General features: G+C 41.2%; 1 protein-coding gene across 2 annotated transcripts; it reads right to left on the bottom strand.

The window, feature by feature from the left end:
* Positions 1-1,670: 1,670 nt before the first annotated feature.
* tpo (thyroid peroxidase) lies at positions 1,671-21,288 on the bottom strand. 2 transcript variants are annotated; one of them, XM_080456073.1, is made up of 14 exons: positions 21,138-21,288; positions 19,287-19,374; positions 19,021-19,184; positions 18,257-18,389; positions 17,332-17,461; positions 15,544-15,744; positions 14,070-14,160; positions 13,505-13,647; positions 12,132-12,392; positions 10,905-11,163; positions 9,832-10,002; positions 8,547-8,784; positions 8,236-8,444; positions 1,671-1,917 (listed from the first exon to the last, which is right to left on the bottom strand). In XM_080456073.1, exons 1-14 carry the CDS (start codon positions 21,226-21,228, stop codon positions 1,904-1,906), a joined length of 2,193 nt encoding a protein of 730 aa, XP_080312199.1. In that variant the 5' UTR covers positions 21,229-21,288; the 3' UTR covers positions 1,671-1,903. The 2 variants fall into 2 exon arrangements, with proteins under 2 accessions (XP_080312199.1, XP_080312200.1); XM_080456074.1 differs by lacking the exons at positions 8,236-8,444; positions 8,547-8,784.
* Between the last annotated feature and the right edge of the window lie 1,161 nt (positions 21,289-22,449).

Raw genomic sequence — 22,449 nt, 5'->3', positions numbered from 1 at the left:
CGGGCTTGCACATGCATCTTACCCTACGAATTAGCCTAGAGTAATGAGTGTCAATGTGTACCAATATTGTGTAATTTTAATGTCATAATGATATCTGAGGTTAGTTGTAATACAATGGAGGTTGTTTGGTCAAAGGGATGATTCCACTTAATATTTTCCTTGTGTAAAATCTAGGGGAATTGGTTCAGATTGTAGAGCGCTCGCTTTGCCTGCGAGAGGTGGCGGGACCGATGCCTGCATTCTCTAAACCAGAATATGCTAAGCAGAAGTCTGGTTTCGGTTTAGTCAGTCAAGCACTGGGTCACTCTGCAAAGGTGTTGGCATTACGCATTATGCAGCTTACCTCAAAGGCACAGCAAATCTTAAACGGATATAATCTCACTTTCAAGCAGGCACTCTGCCAGACAACTTACTTCTTAAAAACATTGGTAAAAGTTCAGATTATTGACTGCCTTGCCTGCTATCTCTCATCTAACGTGGTGTCACGGCAGCCCGTGATTGCTTTATTTTAGTGTAACTAGAACGCGCACCGCACACACTGCTCATAATGGCTTAAATTAATATACAAACGTATGGTATGATTTATGACGATGAGTTTGGTGTCATTCATGTAGGCTACTTGACAAAGATTGTACCATCACGGAATACATGAAAGACTGCTGTTTCCACAAAGTGCCAATGCTACATTTGTCTTGGGCTTGCAAGTGTGTGTGTGTGTGTGTGTGTGTGTGTGTGTGTGTGTGTGTGTGTGTGTGTGTGTGTGTGTGTGTGTGTGTGTGTGTGTGTGTGTGTGTGTGTGTGTGTGTGTGTGTGTGTGTACGTCAGTGTGTAAGTCCACTTTGTGGTATTACCACCTATAATAAGGCCTTATATAAAAGGCTGCTGATTCACAATAGAACCAAATATTGGCATCCTGATTGCTTTGTTATGTAGGGCCACTACCTGTAGACCATCATTGCAAGTATGATGTAAAAACAACGAGCAGGTAGAAAATGAGAAAGGCTTGACTCGGAACTCAGTTTTTCAGGGTAGGCGTTTTTTTGCAGTGGTGAGTCACTTCATGGATTCATTTTATGACCTTTGCAGTAAAAGTAAAACTTCTGACCACCCATTTCATGAAGAAGACACCTTAAAGAAATGAAAAAACAATGTCACTTTTAGTTCTACCCCTGATAGAAGTGTAGGACCAGTATTACATATGAATATTCCTCAGAAAAGTTTTTTTTTGTTGCTATTTTCGCCTTATATAGGCCTTATATAAATGGCTGCACAATAGAACCAAATATTGTCTTTCTTTCTCTGCTTTGTTGAGAATGTGTATGATGTAATATTTTGTTATCAAAATGTATATAAATTAATGCTTTTTCAATCCCTCTACCTCATTTAGACACTTTATTTGTGTCATGTTTGGTGTTGGCTGGTGTTGGCGAAAAGCAGAGGTTTAGCAGTCAATTCACAAAATTTAAAGTCTACTACCGAGATATATTTTTTAATTAAAGAGAAAATTACAAAGATTTCTTTGAATAATATTGAGGCTTTATATAATATTACATTTTTACTAAAGCCCTTACAATGGTACTGTGAATTCAGAACGTTCGAACAAATGTTTTTGGTTAATGCCTTACACATAATAAAAAAGAGCACTTACATTTACAGTGATTGTACAGTATGTTTTATTGAACAGAATTCATGTTATATAAATGTATATAATTAATTTTCAAGATATTCATATCAATAATCCGGAAAGAAAATCCTACATAGAGTTCACAGGCTAAATTGGTCTTCAGTGGTATTTCTTTAAAAAAGCTGGTGGCATATTAATTGTGCATTTAGAGGAAAACTCCAGATGAGTAGAACGGAGGCTTACAGTGTGGTTTGCATTCTCTTCTGCACAGCACTCAGCCTAGTCTTCATTCCCTGGAAAGAACACGGGGAGACAATGGATCACTATTACTCATTGACAGCAATGGTGGAAAGTAAACACGGGCTTTTCCGATACTGGTATTATTGGTATGGGAACAACTCTAGTTTTAATGAATTGTATTCTGTGTGTGTGTCCCCAGTTATGCCATAGACTGGCGTCCTGCCGAGCGGCAGAAGTCAGCCTCAGTGATCTGTATTCTGGAGGTGTAGATGGGATACCCCACTGCAGGACTGTCTGTCTGTACGCAAAGACACACAACTTCTAACACGGCACTGCTACAGGTAACAACTTTTTCCGTAAATTAGCGCCTTACTTGATCATACTACAGTGCTCATACTACAGCGCTCATACTACAGCGCTTGGCGCGCCACATTTTAAGCTTGTAGATCTGCTACTTCTGAATTTGAATCCTGAAAAGTAACAGTTTTGCACATAATGAGGTCTTCACCCGACAGAGACGATATATATACTGTAGTTAAAATCAAGAATGACACAGATGCTTTCCCGGTTTTAATGGGTTAAATGTAACTGAACGTATTGAAGGATGCTGCAAGACAAAGTGACTTGATTTTAGTACGTTTAGTCATGATATAGAGAACCTGTTAAGTTGTGGACTGCTTTGATTTCTGCCTCCTAAGGACAACCTGAGTCTGACAGAGTGGTTGCTCTTCCTCAGTTCCTGTGCCCTCATCTAACCTGTATGTTAAATAGTCCTCTCTGTCACTCTTTTCTTTACATTTATGTTCTGCTTTACTCTATTTATCTCTTTTTGTGTCCTCTCCTCAGCACCGATTCCCTCAATCTTGCTCTCTAACATTTTAATGTTGTTTTTTATTTGCTCCACAAGGTGGCAGTCTGTGACCTGTATTGTAATTAATAAACCTTTACATTGAGATTGTCTTTGGTTGTATGTAAATATTAGTTTTTTTTGGGGGAAACAACCTTTTATCATTCAGTTTAACTAAAATGCGCAGAATTCAGGCTTTGAAATGGTTATTTGACAGACTTATTTAATTTTGTCAAAGTTTTATATGATCTCACGATGTAAGGTGATAAATTACGTTAAGATTTGTCTCAATATTGTCACCCTTCAAAATTGAAATTAATTTCCATAATGTATTTATTTAAGGTTAAAGGGAGATAACGTTATAAGATAACTTTACACACTCTACTTTTACTTACAAATTTGACAGATGCATCGAAGATTACTTTTGTCTTTCAGTGTCTTAATGTCTAATTTGTCATTGTAGGGACATCTATCATATTGAAGAAGTCGATATACTGCCCAGCACTAAATATTCTCCAAAGTGGTAATCTGTGCATGAGAGGTAATGGTCCGAAATGGTCCTTCCGGTGATGTGACCTAGGTAACTCTATAGGCCCCTATGTGCCACACAGACAAAGGCACCTGCATTGTTTTGGTCTCATCCACACTCCGGTATCTGTACCATACGCAGAAAATTGGGTGTCTGTAAAGACAGAGAAATTGAGCATGATGTTGTCTTGTACAAAACTCAAAGGGGAATTGTATTATGTGGCCCGCAGGTGCAAAAAACAACCTTGTGCCCTGATAGTTAGTGGCTCAAATCCCCGTGCTGTAAAGGGGATGTGAGTGAATCACCTCCTTTGAGCAAGGCACTGGACCCTGACTCTGGTTTGCGTGTCTAGTAGAATTTCACACTGCTTGCTACCACCCTAAACCCACCCCCACCCATATGTCTTCTGAATGCAGTCTTTGCCAACTCGCAGGGTCAGAAATGATAGGCTATCTCCTACGAATACATTGTTCTCAATTCTCATGGTCCATTTGTACCACTTTCCCACTGTTACCTGTAAAGCTACATCATTTTGTGTGTAGAGGACATAAAGTTATATAAGTTACTTAAAAAGTTATGATAATTCTTTCCCCGAAAGAGATGACTCAGTCACTCCTTTCTCCTTTCTCTGGCCCCGCCCAGCCACACTGCATAATGTTGTGTGATTGGTCCTTTGTGGGATGCTGGGGCCAGAGCCGTATGAGAGAGTTACGTCACTATAGACTCCCATAGGAAGAATGGAATGCGGAAATGCTCTGTCTATCTCAATGAGGAAGTTCCAATGTTAGGAACTACAGCCCATAGCAGCCCGCTTTGCAGCGAGATAAACCGTGACGCACGACTCTCTCTTATACGGCTCTGGCTGGGGCTTTGTGAGTGCAGGCCAATGGAGAGCAGAGAGGGAATATGGTTATGCTGGCTCATCACACCTCATCTCTTCATCTTATCCATTATAGCTCTCACTTCTCTTCCTCCTCCTCCTCTATGGCCCTCATCTGTTCATCTTTCCATTGTAGCTCTGGTTCTTTTCCCTCCTCCTCCCTTCTCTGTATTTAACTTTTCTGCGCTATTGTCCCCTCGCTCACTCCGAGGGTGGAGCTGGTCGTCTCCCGTTGCTCTCACAGTATAAAGCCAACTCTATGGAAACTTGACAGAATGAATGTATGAGTTCTTACTGGCAGTGATGGAAGAAGTAGGCTACTCAGACTATTGACTTTACTTAAGTAAAAGTATAGCAATACCAGAATATACCAAAATACTCAAGTAAGTCCTGTATTCAAAATGTTGTTTCAGTAAAAGTATAAAAGTATTGGCATCAAAATGTACTTACAGGACCGAAGTAAAAGTATGCATTATGCCGAATGCCCCATTTCACAATCATATTAATAATAATAATAATAATAATAACGCCGTGACCCAAGGGCAGTGGTGTAAAGTAACTAAGTACATTTACTCAAGTACTGTACTTAAGTACAATTTTGAGGTACTTTTACTTTACTGGAGTATTTCCAATTTTCAATACTTCTACTTCTATTCCACTACATCTCAGAGGCGAATATTGTACTTTTACTCCACTACAATTATTTGAAAACTTTAGTTACTAGTTGCTTTGCAAGTTTGCAGATATAAATTATTATATTATAAAACACACATTAACCACTTTAACCTATTTGCTAGATCTACAAGCTCACAACGCGTCGCATCGCGATGCGTTGTGAGCTTGTAGATCTGCTATTTTCAAACATTTTAGTACTTTAACTTTTGGTACTTTAAGTATATTTTGATGCCAATACTTTTGTACTTTTACTCAAGTAACATTTTGAACACAGGCCTTGTAACAGAGTATTTTTATATTGAGGTATTGCTACTTTTACTTAACTCATTGACTGCCAACAAAGTCTTTTGACACCTGATGGGTGTTTTTAGTTTTTTTACACTAGATGGCGCTCTTCGCTAAGATATGAGTGACCATTTCATTCTCAGTCACATACAGAACCAGGAGATCACGTGATCGCAAGATCTCCTCCACCATTCACTTCATGGTTAGCGTATTTGGAAAAATGCCTTTTTCCCACCTCCCTGGATTTCCTCTGCATTTTTGACGAGACATGCTATATTCAACGGCCAATAACTAGCGATGACTTTGTTTATTTTTCCCGTGGAAGCATATAGAAAGCCTCCATGTTTAGCAACGATCGGGGGATCGATCATACTGGATATAAATATTCTGTGACTATTTGAAAAGGTAAGGAAAAACGCTGGCAGTGGCCGATTTATTTATTCATTTACTATTCATATTCATTTAGCTACTTTTGAATTTGAATCCTGACAGCTTTGGACGTATGAGGTTCCCACCCGACAGAGACGATATACAAGATGCCCATATAAGGATCAGGGTCGAAGAGGCTGAGGGTATCATGCTTTGTGAATTGGCCAAGCATTGCCTGACATTTGTGCCACTGACGCAATATAAGCGTTAAACGAGCACATTAGGACTCCAGTGTGTGGTTCAGGAGCGAGTCTTAACAGGTTTACAGATTTACAGAGTGAGAAATGTTCCGCTGGACGGTACTTGTGAACAGAGGACCAGAAGTATCCTATGTGGACTAGATCACAGTGCTGCTACCGCAGTGAAGAACGAGGTGTACGCCTTTGAAAATGAGGCATTTTAAACCCGGGCTACAGTGCTGAGATTACTATCCACGTTTTCAACACAGTGTCTTTTACGCTGGAGGACGTTAACCACGGTGGAAACTGGTGGTAAACGTTACAGTCACATGTTTGAAAGCAAGTATTGCAGGTATGAGGGCCACACAGCTGTGCTGATAGAATTTATCATCTACATCTGGTGTCCTCCTGACTGCAATGTGCTTTGTGCATTTGATGTCGACACCCACAGATGGTTCAAACCCCCGGTGTCAGGGACTGTTCCAGGGGAGAGGAGGAACCACTCCGCCTGTGTCTTGGGGAACGTCATGTTTATCCATGGAGGATACCACCGGGAAGACTGGATACACTAATTGACACCTACAGGTTGGACACCGCCACAATGGTCTGGTCTTTAATTAGCACCAGAGGATCTCCACCACCTGCTTCATCATGTCACTCTGCCACCATCGTCGGGACAGAGATGTTTGTATTTGGGGGGCAACAGAACCTGGGGGGTCAGCACTACAGCTACATCAGAGTGTTTGACACAGAGACCAACTGCTGGCTGAACACACCTTCAACACAGCTTTTTGCAGGACGCTTCAGAGGAGGGTTGCATTCAGCCCTTGCCTACAATGGAGAGCTGTACATAATTTGGGGTGGAAAACGGGGAAGCTACCCCAAGGTACCTGTGGAAATTAAATCGAGAGACCTTTTCCCTGGACAAAGGTTGAGCCCAAGGGGAGAGGACCGGATCCAGTCTATTGGAAGCACTGTTGCGTGGTGGGAGAACGCATCATCCTCTTTGGGGGACAGCACCAACCCAATGACCTGCAAATCCTAGACTTGAGTCCTAGTCTGAAGATGTTATGTAAGCTAGCCAGTTATTCAGTACGGTGTGGAGCAGTCTGAACTCCCACACGACATCAGGTGGGAACTGAGAGCCATGACTACCAACAGAAGCAGAACACTCCCTGAACAGGAGTGGTATCACTTTTGCGCAGTCTTTTTTCACTACCTCTTAACTCTTTGCCACCGACGAGATTTCTCGTTGGATTCTGCCACTAACGAGATTTGTGTTTTCAGTGGTTTTCCACCAGATGGCACTGTTTGCTAACCTATGAATTATGCTTTCACTGCCAGATGACGACAGACCCGGATCGGATGATAAAAAAAAAAAAAACACCTCTCCTTTATTTCCAGTGGGAAAATGGCTTTATCTCCGATTCTGTTGCTTTGCGGAAAAAAAACAAGCCACATTCAAACTGGGCCACAACTAAGGCAAACGGATTACCAGATTACCGGATTAACAGATTTTTTTTTTCCCCGAGGCTCCCGAGACCCCCGTGGGTGTAATGGTTGGTAAAATCGCTCGTTTTCCTCTGGCAGTGGCGTCCCACTATTGCACTATTACTCTGGCAGTTAAAGAGTTAAGTAAAATATCGGAGTACTTTTTTCCACCACTGCCCAGGGGTAGTGGGAGTGACGTCAGGACTTCGGTAGCCTGGGGACCAGACGAATCTGCCAGTGAAAAAAACAAAAACTGCCCTCGCCGATTTGGGTCTGGCACCGCTCCACTGTGAATCAATTTCCTGCTCCAGAAGTCTGGGGTGACGACCAATCAGGGCCCAGTATTCAAATATGGGAGACTGTGATTGGTAGTTGGTTGTAGGTCTAACCAATTGTGTCCAGAGCCATTGTTTTGATCCCGCCCCCTTGGAAAAAAAAACTTCCTTATAGAGGCACCAGACCAGTGGTGTAAAGTAACTAAGTACATTTACTTAAGTACTGTACTTAAGTACAGTTTTGAGGTATTTGTACTTTACTTGAGTATTTCCAATTTCCAATACTTTTACTTCTACTCCACTACATCTCAGAGGCAAATATTGTACTTTTACTCCACTACAATTATTTGAAAACTTTAGTTACTAGTTACTTTTCAGATATAAACTATGATATAATGAAACATACATTAACCACTTAAACCTATTTTATTCATAGGCTATTTGAAAATAGCAGATCTACAAGGTCACAACGCGTCGCATCGCGACGCGTTGTGACCTTGTAGATCTGCTATTTTCAAATATTTAGTACTTTTACTTTTGGTACTTTAAGTACATTTTGATGCCAATACTTTTGTACTTTTACTCAAGTAATTTTTTAATTCTGGACTTTTACTTATAACAGAGTATTTTTATATTGCAGTATTGGTACTTTTACTTAAGTAAAAAAATTTAGTACTTTTTCCACCACTGCACCAGACTCATATCCACGCAGTGATATAGTCTGGCTACGCGAGGCTAGGACTTCGGTACTCTACTTTCAATGAGCGTGAAGGAGTGTCACCTGTGGTCCTGTCCTCTCTCCATGCGTCCAGGTCGATTGATGGAATGTGATGACAGGGCACCAGGTCAGCGGGGTAGCGGCCCAACCTGAAGGCGTCCCGTGGGACCTCCCCCACGTCACTGTTGTCACAGATGAGGCGAGACAGTGACCATTTGGACAATTCGGCTCTCTGATGCTCGGTGAACACGTCTTCAGCCTCCCACCAGAATCTGACACATATATAAGAAGCCAAGGGAAGAATAAAGCAATAAGCGACAAAGACGCCATGGTTTGGCCTGAACAACGTTGAAGACCCCTGATCTAAGATGTACCTGTCTCCATCACGCAGCGCTTTCATCTGCTTCCCGATCAGGCAGGCAAACAGTGGTCCGGTTCTTGAGCCAGGCAGCAGGTCTTCAACCAGTCCTCCGAGCCATACGTCTATGTTGTCTGGGTGTTTGTACAACTTCATGATCTCCTCCACAACTCTGTTGTCTTTTACAACATCTCGGAAGTCCTCTTGTGTGTCTATCCTCTTCAGTCCACAGAATGCTCTCCAGGCATTGTATCCTGAAACAAGGTTGTCATAGTTTCACATTTTGTATTTTTGGGCGGTGTAGCTATAAGTGGGGTTGGGACACCTCATTAGTATTAGTTTCCTGCACTGTGATTGGCACACCTGGCCCACTTTCCTGTACTGTGATTGGCTGACTCTATTGGCTGACTCTATTCAGCACTGTGATTGGCTAGCGAGACACATGATGACATTAATAACCTATAAATGCACTTCCAAAAATCTTTTTTTTTTGGAAGTGAGCTTCCATCACTATGATGACCACTGTGATGACCACACCGCCCACTTCACACTGGGTGTGATTTTTTTAATTTCTTATTTAATTTCAACTTTTTGGTTTCAGTTTAGTTTTGATTAGTTTTTCAAGAGGGTTTGCTAGTTTTGTTTGTTTTTATTTTTTGGAAAGGCTTAGCTTCATTTGAGATTTTATCAGTTTGTAGTGTTAGATGGAAATGGTACAGTAACAACGTTTCCAAAAATAGTCGATCTTGTGCTCACAATGCGGCGCAAATTAATGTGTCGTGAGCTTGTATATCAGCTACTTTTGAATTTTGAATTGATTTAGCACTTTCTAACTCAAAATTTTAACTCAAATCTTTGCCTCTGGGGGGTCTCTGGAACAAAATATTTTGAAATGGGGGTCCGCGGCCAAATACATATTATTTTGGGGCTCCTTGACATGAAAAAAAGTTTGAGCAGCACTGATATAGCAACACAAGTTTTTCAGAAGTTATTATCAGGATTTAAAAGACATTTTTATGAATCGGCCTCACTTGGTTCTCAAAATGGGGTCTGGGGACCCCCAGTGGGTCTTTTTTTTTTATTACTTAATAAAGCGTCACAATCTTTTTGACTACATTTTTAAAACAAAACTTTGCCTCTGGGGGTCCCTGGAACAACATATTTTCAGGTGGTGGGGGGGGGGGTGGTCCGCGGCCAAATACATATCAATTTGGGGGTGCCTTGGCAAGAAAAAGGTTTGAGAACCACTGTCTTATAATGCACCACAAGTACCACAGTGGAGGTTGAGCGTGAAGTCTGACCTGGGAGAGCGTGATCTCGTCCCCGCTGCAGATTGAGCGAGGCAAGGTCCATCCTGTGTGGGACGTCCAGAACCAGCAGCCTCTCCGTCACCTCCTCAGACACGAGCTGCTCCGGGCTCATGGCGGCCGCTGCCGTCCCCATCACACCCCTGAGGACCGGTTCGATTCCACCTGGACACCAAACAGCAGCACGACGACCAGATGAAAATGCAATACGCTTGCGTGCCTCATTATGCATTGGTGGAAAGTAACTAAGTACATTTACTCAAGTAGGCCTACTGTACTTAAGTACAATTATGAGGTATTTTTACTGGGGTACTTCCAATTTCAAATAATTTCACTTCTACTCCACTACATCTCAAAGGAAAATATATTTCGTTACCAGTTACTTTGTAGATTTTGATTATTATTACAAAACCACTTCATACCTATATACTTTGGCGATTTGAAATTAGCCGATCTACATTGCGACGCATCGTGAGCTTGTCGATCTATTGAGCTATTTTCAACACGTTTGTGTGACACTGTAATATGACAAAGTAGGGCATTCATTTATGAAAAAAACACAAAAAGTTGAAATATGGAGATGATGAAAAAATTTGAATATGATATGCAGTGTTCTGGTACAGTGTGTGCCAAATCTGTACATTGGCTTGTTTAGAATGTATGCACATGAGTGGTGTAAAGTAACTAAGTACATTTACTCAAGTACTGTACTTAAGTAAAACATTTTGTACTTCTACTCCACTACATCTCAGAGGCAAATATTGTACTCTACTCACTACAATGATTTGAAAACTTTAGTTAGCAAGCTCACAACGCGTCGCGATAGATTGGCTGTTTTCCTTGTAGATTGGCTGTTTTCAAGCATTTTATTACTTTTACTTTTGGTACTTTAAGCATATTTTGATGCCGATACTTTTGTACTTTTACTCAAGTAACATTTTGAACACAGGCCTTTTACTAGTAGAGTATTTCTACATTGCAGTATTGACACTCTTAATTAAGTAAAACATTTGAGTACTTTTTCCACCACGGACAGAAAGAAATGCTTCCCACAGAACTGCGCTGACCTTCTAGAACTATCCTCCACGGACTGAAGAAGGCGTGCTCCAGGTTCAAGGAGGGGAAGCGCCGGTCTTCCTGGAAGCTCTCGTTCAGTCTCCTGAGGACCGGGTTGATGGTGGCGTGGCCGAAGCGGAACGCCGCCGTGGCAAAGACGTTGGAGGCCGAGGGGTCCGCGGTGGGGTCGTATCCCCCGTAGGGTCCCACGTACTCATCCAAAGACTTCAGACCCAGTATCTTTGGAGCATAATCTCTCATGGTAACGAGCTGGAAAGCAGTGGTGTAAAGTAATTAAGGACATTTACTCAAGTACTGTACTTGAGGATTTTTTACTTTACTGGAGTATTTCCCATTTTCAATAAATTAACTTCTACTCCATTACATCTCAGAAGCAAATATTGTACTTCTACTCCACTGCTATTATTACTCCACTACTACTAATCACAGCGCGTCTTTTCCGGGACTTGAGATAATCTAGTTTCTATAAAAATATAACGGGATATTTTTATACAACTAGATATATTTTTTATACAACTAGATTCTGCCAAGTCGCGGAAAAGACGCGCCGTGATTGGCCAGTAGTCAGGAAGCTTGCCTTCTCCAAAACGGCGGCCACGATACAGGTCGCTCCAATGAACTGCAGAGGCTAATGAGGTATCTAGCAGTGGTGGAAAGTAACTAAGTACATTTACTTAAGTACTGTACTTAAGTACAATTTTGAGGTATTTGTACTTTACTTGAGTATTTCCAATTTCCAATACTTTTACTTCTACTCCACTACATCTCAGAGGCAAATATTGTACTTTAACTCCACTACAATTATTTGAGAACATTAGTTACTAGTTACTTTTCAGATATCAATTATGATATTATGAAACATACATTAACCACTTTAGCCCTGTTTTATACATAGGCTATTTGAAAATAGCCGATCTACATGCTCACAACGCGTCGCGAAGCGACACGTTGTGAGCATGTAGATCTGCTATTTTCAAACATTTTAGTACTTTTACTTTTGGTACTTTAAGTACATTTTGATGCCAATACTTTTGTACTTTTACTCAAGTAAATTTTGTATTCTGGACTTTTACTTGTAACAGAGTATTTTTATTTTGCAGTATTGGTACTTTTACTTAAGTAAAGAATTTGAGTACTTTTTCCACCACTGGTATCTAGGTTTCTATATCTATATGGCTTCACTGTTCTACCGTGGTTCTGGGGGCTCTGGGTCCTACCTGATGCAGAGCTCCGATAATCTTGCGTGTCTCTTGGTACACAGTCTCCGCGCTCCAGTGTCCGTTGAGACGCCTCAAAGCCGCGGCCATGCGGTTGTGTTCCCTCAGCCACAGGGTGTGCAGAGTGATGAGGGCCAGAGCCTCGTTCACTCTGCTGTCCCCGGCACTGAAACACTCCACTCTGGGGGCTCCGCCCGGGGCCTGGTGGCACGCCGATGGGACGCCCCGCACGAAAGGCAGGTAGGGTCTGTCATCTGGGTCCTGGAATGAGGGGCGCAACAGTTAATCGAAGAGATTTGTTTAACCCATTGAGACCTGAAGCCGATTCTACATGTCTCCTAAATCTCAACAGTTTTCTGAAAAACGTATGTTTCTATATCAGTGGTGATCAATCTTTTTCATGTCAAGGACCCCCAAAATTATATATTTTTAGCCGCGGACCCCCATCAAAACATGTTGTTCCAGGGACCCCCCAGAAGCAAAGATTTGAGTTAAAAATGTTCGCTTTAAAAATATATATATTCAGAAGATTTGCACACATTTTCACGATTTTTCAAAAATAGCAGATCTACAAGCTCGTAGCGCGGCACTCGGTGCCGCGCTATGAGCTTGTAGATCTGCTATTTTTGAATAGCCCAAAGTGTAAAATAATGCTTTTTAGCTCAAATCTAAAAATGACACAGTTCCAGGTCTTAATGGGTTAATTGATCATGGAAAAATTATCCATTGTAATCAATTAACGGTAGGGTAAGTGAATTGCTTTGGTTAAAATAAGTGTTAAATAGCTCTATATTCTGATAGTACTCATTGCTATAGAGTGTTTGTTCAGTATTAGGAGTCTCCTTGTCTCTCCACCTCTTTATTAAACAGAAAAATGCATTTTCGTTTCAGTTTCAGTTTCATTTCCAATTGTATCCAACCAGGACAGAGAACACAATCAGGATACAGATTAAACAAGTGAAATTGGAAGTGATGACACTAAGAAATGAGCAGGCAAAATTGGAACTGGAACACTATACAAATTAAGCTTAAAAATGGGTACTTTCTCCTGATTGGCTGAGATTTTGACACCTACCGAAAAAAATATTTTCTGTTTATTAAAGAGCTGGAGAGACAGGGAGACTCTATAGCAATGATTACTATCAGAATATAGTATTTTAACCTTTTAACAAAATACTTTTTGTTTTAACCAAAAGATATCACTTACCCTACCTTTAACTCGGTGCCGCGCTACGAGCTTGTAGATCTGCTATTTTTGAATAGCCAAAGAAATCAAAAAAATGACACAGATTCTTTCCCGGTCTAAATGGGTTAATAGAAGAAGTCATTGATATAAATCAGTAATGAAATGACTGACAGTTGTAGCTCTATACCTTGAATTGGTGGTTGACAGCCAGACGTCCGTCGGTGGCAGAGAGCTCCCGCAGAGAGTGCTGTAATTTGGGGGTGTGGCCGTACACCACTGAGGCATCGATGAAGGACGTGATGGCGTTCATCTGTTGACGCTGCAGAGCTCCTTTAAAGGCAGCGAGGGATATTTTGTTGTTAACGTAAGTGTCAAAAATAGCTCTATATTGTGATAGTAATCATTGCTATAGAGTGTTTGTTCAGTAACAGGGGTCTCCCTGTCTCTCCCGCTCTTTAGTAAACAGAAAGTGCATTTTAAGGTCAGGATACCAATAAATGAGCAGACACAAAATGGAACTGGAGCACTATACAACTGAAGATGATAAATGGGTTCTCTCTCCTGATAGGATGAAATTGAAGACCCACCTGAAAATGTATTTTCTGTTTACTAAAGAGTTGGAGAGACAGGGAGACCTCTGTTACTGAGAAAACACTCTAAAGCTATGATTACTATCAGAATATAAAGCTTTAACCTTTTAACAAAACAAAACAAATAGTTTAGTTTTAACCAAAGCATAGCACTTACACTACCTTTAATGTCTGACACAACACTGGTAGGGCAGGCCGCTGACGAGCGGAAGAAAGGCATACATGTTTTGTCACCAGACGACTCGTCACACGTCTGTAACACAGAGGACATAAGGACATAGTCATCTGTAACACAGAGGACATGATGACATATAGTCATCTGTAACACAGAGGACATAAGGACATAGTCATCTGTAACACAGAGGACATAAGGACATAGTCATCTGTAACACAGAGGACATAAGGACATAGTCATCTGTAACACAGAGGACATAAGGACATAGTCATCTGTAACACAGAGAAGAAGTACTCAGATTTTTTACTTAAGGCGGCACTATGTAGCTTTTTTCTATGAATAAAATGTAATTTTGTCCAATCTTTATGGTGGAGTATGTTAAAACAATATAACTTATACAATTGGGGTGGTTGTATTTTGTCTCCCTGCTCTTCTATTGAGACATTTAGATCGTGTCAAAGGTCATGTCTCACCTAGACACAGGATCTGACAGGAATTTTGACCTGATGGTCAAGATTCAATGTATCCCCATAGCAAGCAGGCCGGCTCTATTAGCTCAACGGTAAGAATTTCAGCGCTCGCGCAGGAAACCGGGTTCAAATCCGGGGGTAAAAGAGGAAAGTTACATAGTGCAGCTTTAACTAAAAGTAGAAATATCACGATAACAATATGGATCTACAAGCTCAAAACATGCTTGCAAAAAAAAAAGGCAAACAACAACTATAGTACAACAGTCTCAATATAATTTACGTAAGGTGTGGGTTCCAAAAATACAAATAAAAAATAAATGCAGGGTAGCCTGCCTCAATCTGTTATGCAAGTATTAGCAAGTGTTAAAACTCACAAACTCGTAGATCGACTATTTTAGCCACATTCTTGTGCGACGAAGTAAGGGGGGGGGCATTAAAATAAATATGGACAGCAACCAGTGGTGACGGTAACTCATTTACTCAAGTGCTGTACTTAAGTACAATTTTGAGTTATTTTTTACTTTACTGAAGTATTTCCAATTTTCAATACTTTTACTTCTACCCCATTACATCTCAGAGGCAAATATTGTACTTTTACTCCACTACAATTATTTGAATACTTTAGTTACTAGTTACTTTGCAGATATAAATTATTAAATCATAAAACATACTTTAACCACTTAAGCCCTATTTTATACTTAGGCTATTTGAAAATAGCCGATCTACAAGCTCACAACGCGTCGCGATGCATTGTGAGCTTGTAGATCTGCTCTTTTCAAACATTTTAGTACTTTTACTTTTGGTATTTAAGTATATTTTGATGCCAATACTTTTATACTTTTACTCAAGTAACATTTTGAACACAGGCTTTTTACCTGTAACAGAGTATTTCTACATTGTGGTATTGCTACTTTCACTTAAGTAATATATCCGAGGCTACTTGTAGGCTACTTGTTGCTGTCAGACAACAGTATGGAGTGTTAGTTGTTACCTGGATAGGAAAGCACGGATGCACATTTTCACATGTGCTCAAACAGTCAGCGCCTCCTTTAAAAGCAGCCTTACTGATGCTTTGAGGGGTGAAGGTCATGTCATGGTCCATGTACTGACCCCACTCCACCAGCATCTGAGAGTACATGCTGTCTTTGTGCTTGTGAGAGCTCCTCACTATGTTCCTGCTCACCTCCCGTACCTGTTTAATGGACAAACTAAGGCTGTCAAAATATTAAACGTTTTAGTCAGATTAATCAGGCTGGAGTTCTCCAGAGAAGGCTGGAGTTGGAGAACAAGGGATTGTCATGAGAAAACACAGCTGAAAAGATTGAGAGGAACCAGGACATGGGTAGAGGAAGCCAAGACGTGTCAGAGGACCAAAGCCAGACAGACAGTGACAGAAAGGGAAAAGCCAAATGGATGGAGAGCATGCCTGAGGGAGATTGATTGATTGATTGAAAATGTTATTAGGCAAAAGAATGTAAAACAACACAGTTACATTTATTATACTTTTGTCTAAAAGGTCCGACCAAAAAAGTCCTTGCGGACTTGTTTCCGTTGGGGTCCTTGAATTAATTTCATAGACATATATAGTAGCAACCAAACCAAAATCAACATAAAAATACAGAGAAAAAATACCACTATGTACAAAAAAATCACACCCAGTGTGAAGTGGGCGGTGTCTTGCTAGCTAATCACAATACTGAATGGAGTCAACCAATCATGTACAAAAAATAAATACATTTATTGAAACACTCTTTATGATGGAAGAAACCATAACTTAAAAAAAACAAATTTATGGGTTTTTTTAAGTTATGGTTTCTTATATAGGGCTATGCACATGTGTCATGTGACACTGGCCAATCACAGTCCTGAATAGACTGTGATTGGCCAATCACGGTGCAGGGTTAGGCGGGGTACATTTTTGGCCAATCACAGCGCAGGATTTGTTGTACAAATATCCAAACCTCACTTATAGGGGCGGTTTCACCGCCCAAAAATTATGAAAAATAAAATATATATACAAAAAAAGGGGAGGGGGGGGGGTCGTCTGTCTACAGGGAAACTGGTACTAGCTCCTCTTTTGGCCTCCAGAAAGATGAGTTTTTAGGGCTGTTTTGAATGGGCCCAGCGAACTGCATTTTTTTGGGGTGGAGGGACGAGGACATAGACATGGACAGGCACGACAAAGGTGACGGTTCATTTGCGGATCACGAGGAAGAAGCGGACGAAGAACCATGTGAAGTGGATGCCAGAGAAAGCTGCTTTGGTGTTCACTCCACAGGTTAACGTATAGTGCATCGGTCCAGCAAAGAGATTCCCCAGGAGAGCAGTCAATATATTGACCGGGACATTGAGAATGAGCTGCAGACCGTTTAGTCAGCCTTCTCGTTTAGCTGTGATTCATTCTGATTAATCATCATTCATATCATAAAGATGCCAAAAAAAATAGACCAATTTTCTCTGTATATTGTTGTGGAAACGGAAAGATAAATGACAGCAGATTTATAGGCTACGTATTTCTTTATTATGACGAAAAGTGTGCAAAGTGTGGTTGTGCTACTGAAAATAAATAAATACAATTAAATAGATAAATAAAACACGGCCCCCTCGTGCAGTAGAAGGACAATTACCAGAATCAGGGACGTGTGTCTTCAATAAGTCTAAGGGAGTGTCTGCGCAAATTAATATAAAATCTAAATATTGAATCAAGCAACTTAAAATCCAGAGTAGATGTTAAAATGACCCCAGAAGTGCCTTAAAATGAAATACCCCTTTCAGTTACCGGGGGCAGTTGGAAGCCGTTATGTAAGCGTCCATGGTTCCATCCTTTGGGCTGTGTCTCTCCATCCTCATATTCAGCAGGAAGCCATCTGCTCAACGCAGTGTTGCTGGCTCCCCACAGGGGATTTTGCCTGTAAAAAAAATAAAAATTTGCATTGCAACCAGTGGTGTAAAGTAACTAAGTACATTTACTTAAGTACTGTATTAAGTACATTTTTTAGGTATTTGTACTTAACTTGAGTATTTCCAATTTCCAATACTTTCACTTCTACTCCAGTACATCTCAGTGGCAAATATTGTACTACAATTATTTGAAAACTTTAGTTACAAGTTACTTTTGCAGATTTAAATAATTATATTATAAAACATACATTAACCACTTTAGCCCTATCTTATACATAGGCTATTTGAAAATAGCAGATCTACAAGCTCACAACGCGTCGCATCGCGGCACGTTGTGAGCTTGTAGATCTGCTACTTTCAAACATTTTAGTACTTTCACTTTTGGAACTTCAAGTATATGTTGATGCCAATACTTGAGTACTTTTACTCAAGTAACATTTTGAGCACAGGCCTTTTACGTGTAACAGTGCATTTTTATATTGTGGTACTGCTACTTTTACTTAAGTAAAATATCTGAGTACTTCATCCACCACTGATTGCAACACAATGCAATGCAATTTCTTTCTTCCTCAAAGTCTAATAATCATTGCAGCTCTTTCTGCTTTATTCGAGAGAAATTAGGGTCAGAGAAAAAGGAGGCATGATGCTGGGAGTCGGATTTGAACACGTGAGCATGTGGTCTTGTACACTATAATAGGCTGAACCTCAAAAGGGTATACATTTGGACCCCTTGGCGGTCCCGGGACCCGACGTTGAGAACCAGTAGGCGTAATGGAGGAATATTAATAAGAGTCAGAACCTACCTGTTGTTGCAGAGGCCTGATATGGAGCGGTACTTGTCGACGTGGTTCTGTTGGAGACACATAGCATGGTGTGTGTCTGGTGGGCATCCTGACAGCTCTGCAATGACCTCCACTTCCTCCCAGGACAACAACTCTGGGAGTGGAAATACATGACATTGCTTTCGGGTGGAAACCTTGTATATATGTCCAAAACTGTTACTTTATAGCAGTGGTTCTCAAACTTTTTCGTGTCAAGGACCCCCAAAATAATATGTATTTGGCAGCGGACACCACCTCTTTTTTATAGATACATTAATGTCCGGCCCATTGGGAATCGCCGTTCCATAATATTTAACTGGTTCTTTGATGCTGTCAACACAATCTGAAGATGATGTAATGACCCCCCCCCCCCCCCCCCCCCCCCAAAAGAATCAGAACCCTCCATTTGGTTTGACTCCGTTCCACAGATAAATATTGTGAAAATAGCCGATCTACAAGCTCACCTACAGGCTCGTTGTGAGCCTGTAGATCGGCTATTTTCAAAATTGTTGCCTCTTTCTTATATTATTTGACTTTTTCTTAATAGAATAGTTTATTGATTACTTTTGATGTAGTAATGGTCTTTTTCTTCTTTTGTTTGTATTAAAAAGGTCTTAAAAGTCCTTAAATTGTCACTTTGCTGTCATCCAGGGACCCCCCCAAAATCATGTGGGGACCCCCCTGGGGGTCCCGACCCACAGGTTGAGAACCACTGTGCTTGATGAAAGTGTGTATTCATTCAGAACCTGATGCAGTGGTGTCTCTTTTATATCTGAGTGAGGTTCTGTCCTTCAGGACTTGCAGAGTTGTTGCAAAGACTTCTGCCGCTCTGGAAATCTCCTGGGTCTCTGGTTGGGCTTGCCGGGGGAACGTGGACATCGTATGGACCACGGACCTGGCTGTGTTGTGTCTACGGAGCAAAAAAAAGGAAAGAGGTGTTTATAGTGGTGGAAATGTTGGAAATGATCGTAATAAATGGAGATGATAACTGCAGCATGAGAGGTTGTATTACCTCTGACTGCTGTGGAACAAGGCTTTATCTACCATTTGAAGACTTTCTTGATATGAAGATAAAAGCAATTCCTTGGTGATACATGAAACTGTATATTGATAGTTTTGGAAAACAAAATGTAGACCAGACAATCAAAAACAATCTCATGATTAAGCAATGCCATTTGTATATATGTCACAGGGTGAATGGAGATCCAGGGTGATTGAAGACAGAGCGCTCGTTTTTAGGCACGGGGCTTCGGGGCGAGGCGGGGCTTTTCGAGATAGGGTTTATTAGCGAGGCTCGCGAGGAGGAGGAGGAGAAGGAGGACGCGGCACTGCGAGGCGGGGGTTTATTACGTGAGGCGAGGAGGAGCTCCTCCTCGCGAAATAAACCGTCCTCCTTCTGAGAAGGGGGACGGTTTATTTCGCGAGGAGGAGCTCCTCCTCGCGAAATAAACCGTCCTCCTTGGGAGGGACGAGGAAGGGGAGGAGAGCACGGAAGGAGAGAGAGAGAGAGAGAGACACGGACGAGGAAGGGGAGGAGAGCACGGGAGGAGAGAGAGAGACACGGACGAGGAAGGGGAGGAGAGCACGGGAGGAGAGAGAGAGAGAGAGAGAGAGACACGGACGAGGAAGGGGAGGAGAGCACGGGAGGAGAGAGAAAAGACGAGGAAGGGGAGGAGAGCACGGGAGGAGAGAGAAAAGACGAGGAAGGGGAGGAGAGCACGGGAGGAGAGAGAAAAGACACACGCACACGCACACGCTTGTCCACGACGGAGGCGCGCCGACAAGTGGAGCTTGAGGCCGAGGAAGCGCGCCCTCGCGCCTCTAGGCGCGAGTGCCCGCGCTGACCGGCCGATGCTCCACTTGTCGACTCAGCGCCGTTTGAGTTGTAAACCGATAGGGACAGAATAGTTCTTTTCATGGATCACTGTGTGCGTGTGTGTGTGTGTGTGTGTGTGTGTGTGTGTGTGTGTGTGTGTGTGTGTGTGTGTGTGTCAGGGAGAAACTAAAACAAAAGCCAGCAGAACACAATAAAAGTATCTTAACAGTCCATTGAAAGCATGAGCGCGTGTGCGTGCGCGCGCATGTGTGTGTGTGTGTGTGTGACTGTGTGTGTGTGTGGGTGGTCGCGGCCATATGTGCTTGTGCACAAGCCTGGCTTGTGGCTCCCTCTAGTGTTTCTTCTACAGAATTGCTGGGTGGGTAAAAACGAGCGAGCCTTCTTCAATCACCCTGGTTCTCCATTCACCCTGTAACATATACATGAATACAACATAATACTGTTCAAACTGCTATTGAAAGCAAGTCACAAAGTGAGCGGAGCAGTGCCTGTCTGAGTGTAATGTATGCATCCTCGCACAATGTAACTATTCAAATAAATATATGTTACTTTGCATATTTTTGCATATTGCTTAAGTTACTTTATATATTTACTATATAAGTTGCTTTGCATGTTGTGTAAGTTACTCCCCTGGCCACAACAGGGACACCAGGTTGAACGTGATTAAGATAATAATGTCAAGTATAATCAACTACTTTTCTTTTTCTATCAAATGTTGTTTAAACCTCAGCATCTGTCTATGAATTCTGTGCATACAGGTATATCTCAGATTAAGTTTATATCAATTAGCCTTACATTACGGCAACAATGTGCATGTTTGGATCCTATAGCAAGAAAGATAACAAAATGTATTAACTTAATATATAAGTGAGCCAAAACATATTCCAAGCTCTACTGATCAATGATGAGCAGGCTGTCCCTTGACAAACTGTTATCACACACATGAATATTAGTCTCTTATTATATCTTTATAACAACATTTATATTTTTACATTTTGATTGGAGTAACAATAAAGTTGTACTTACAGTTTAAATGCCTGTCTTCAACAGAAGAAAACATTGTGAGAATAATACAGCACACAATTCCTTGATGTATGCAGTTAAAGTAACCAGCCATTGTGTGTTTATATGATACTAAGGTATTAAACTAAAACACTAGATGCAGCACTTGCACATCTGCTATTTTGACATCACTGAACTATCTTTTCCGCATGTTAAGTATTCACAGTTAAATCCCACACACTGCATTGCTCCCACCCAGTGTTGCCATGTCTGCTTATTATAAGCAACTTGTTTTTAAAAGAGCCGATGCATATAGGTTTAAAAGTGCACATGTGGCCTATAGTTGCTGCTTTTGGGCTTGTTTTCCTAGACAGACCTGGTTGCTTATTTCTTGCACAAAATGTGGCAACACTGCTCCCACCCATCTCCGTGTGGCCCATGAATACTGTCGAGATGTTCAAGTGGGCCCTGATCCAGGAAAGCTTGGGAACTACTGGTTCAGAGCAATGCGTCACACACTTAGCTTATTATTGTTCTACTTCAGTGCTTTTCAAACTTGTGTCCAAGTCTCACTAGAGCAGTGGTTCTCAACATGTGGGTCGGTCGGGACCCCCAGGGTGGGGTCTCCACATGATTTTGTGGGGGATCTCCAGATGACAGTAAAGTGACCATCACTACATCAAAAGTAATCAACAAACTATAGCCTACTATACAAACATGGTCAAATATTGGCTAAATTGTCAAATAATATTAGAAAGAGGCAAAAAAAATTGATCTACGTTGCGAGGCGTTGTGAGCTTGTAGATCTGTTTTCACTATTTATCCCTGGAACCGAGTCAAACTAAATGTAATGCCTCAACTCCTACAATTCCAAGTGCTTGTCAGGGTGGGGGTCCCCAGTTCAAATATGATTATTTTGGGGGGTCACAGCCTGAAAAGGTTGAGAACCACTGCACTTAAGGACAAGTCAAAATCTCATGAAACACCTGTATTCATATCCGTGGAAGAAAATGCCTCTATAACGCATGTTATCACTCTTTTAACTATTTATTTGTATTTATTAATGCCAAATAAAAACTGAACAGTATATGATAAGTGATTTTCTTTGGTTAAAGTAAGTGTTAAATAGCTTTATATTCTGATAGTAATCATTGCTATACTGTGTTTGTTCAGTAACAGGTATCGCCATGTCTCTCCAGCTCTTTATTAAACAGAAAATGCATTTTCAGGTTGGAATATAAATGTTATCCAATCAGGATAGAGAACTCAGTCAGGAGGATACAGATACAACAAGTGAAATTGAAGTGATGACACAAAGAAATGATCAGACTTCTCA

This window comes from Gymnoscopelus braueri (assembly GCF_963280865.1).
Source record: "Gymnoscopelus braueri genome assembly, chromosome: 2".
In the NCBI taxonomy this organism is placed as follows: domain Eukaryota; kingdom Metazoa; phylum Chordata; class Actinopteri; order Myctophiformes; family Myctophidae; genus Gymnoscopelus; species Gymnoscopelus braueri.
This window is presented reverse-complemented; position numbering and strand designations above follow the sequence as displayed.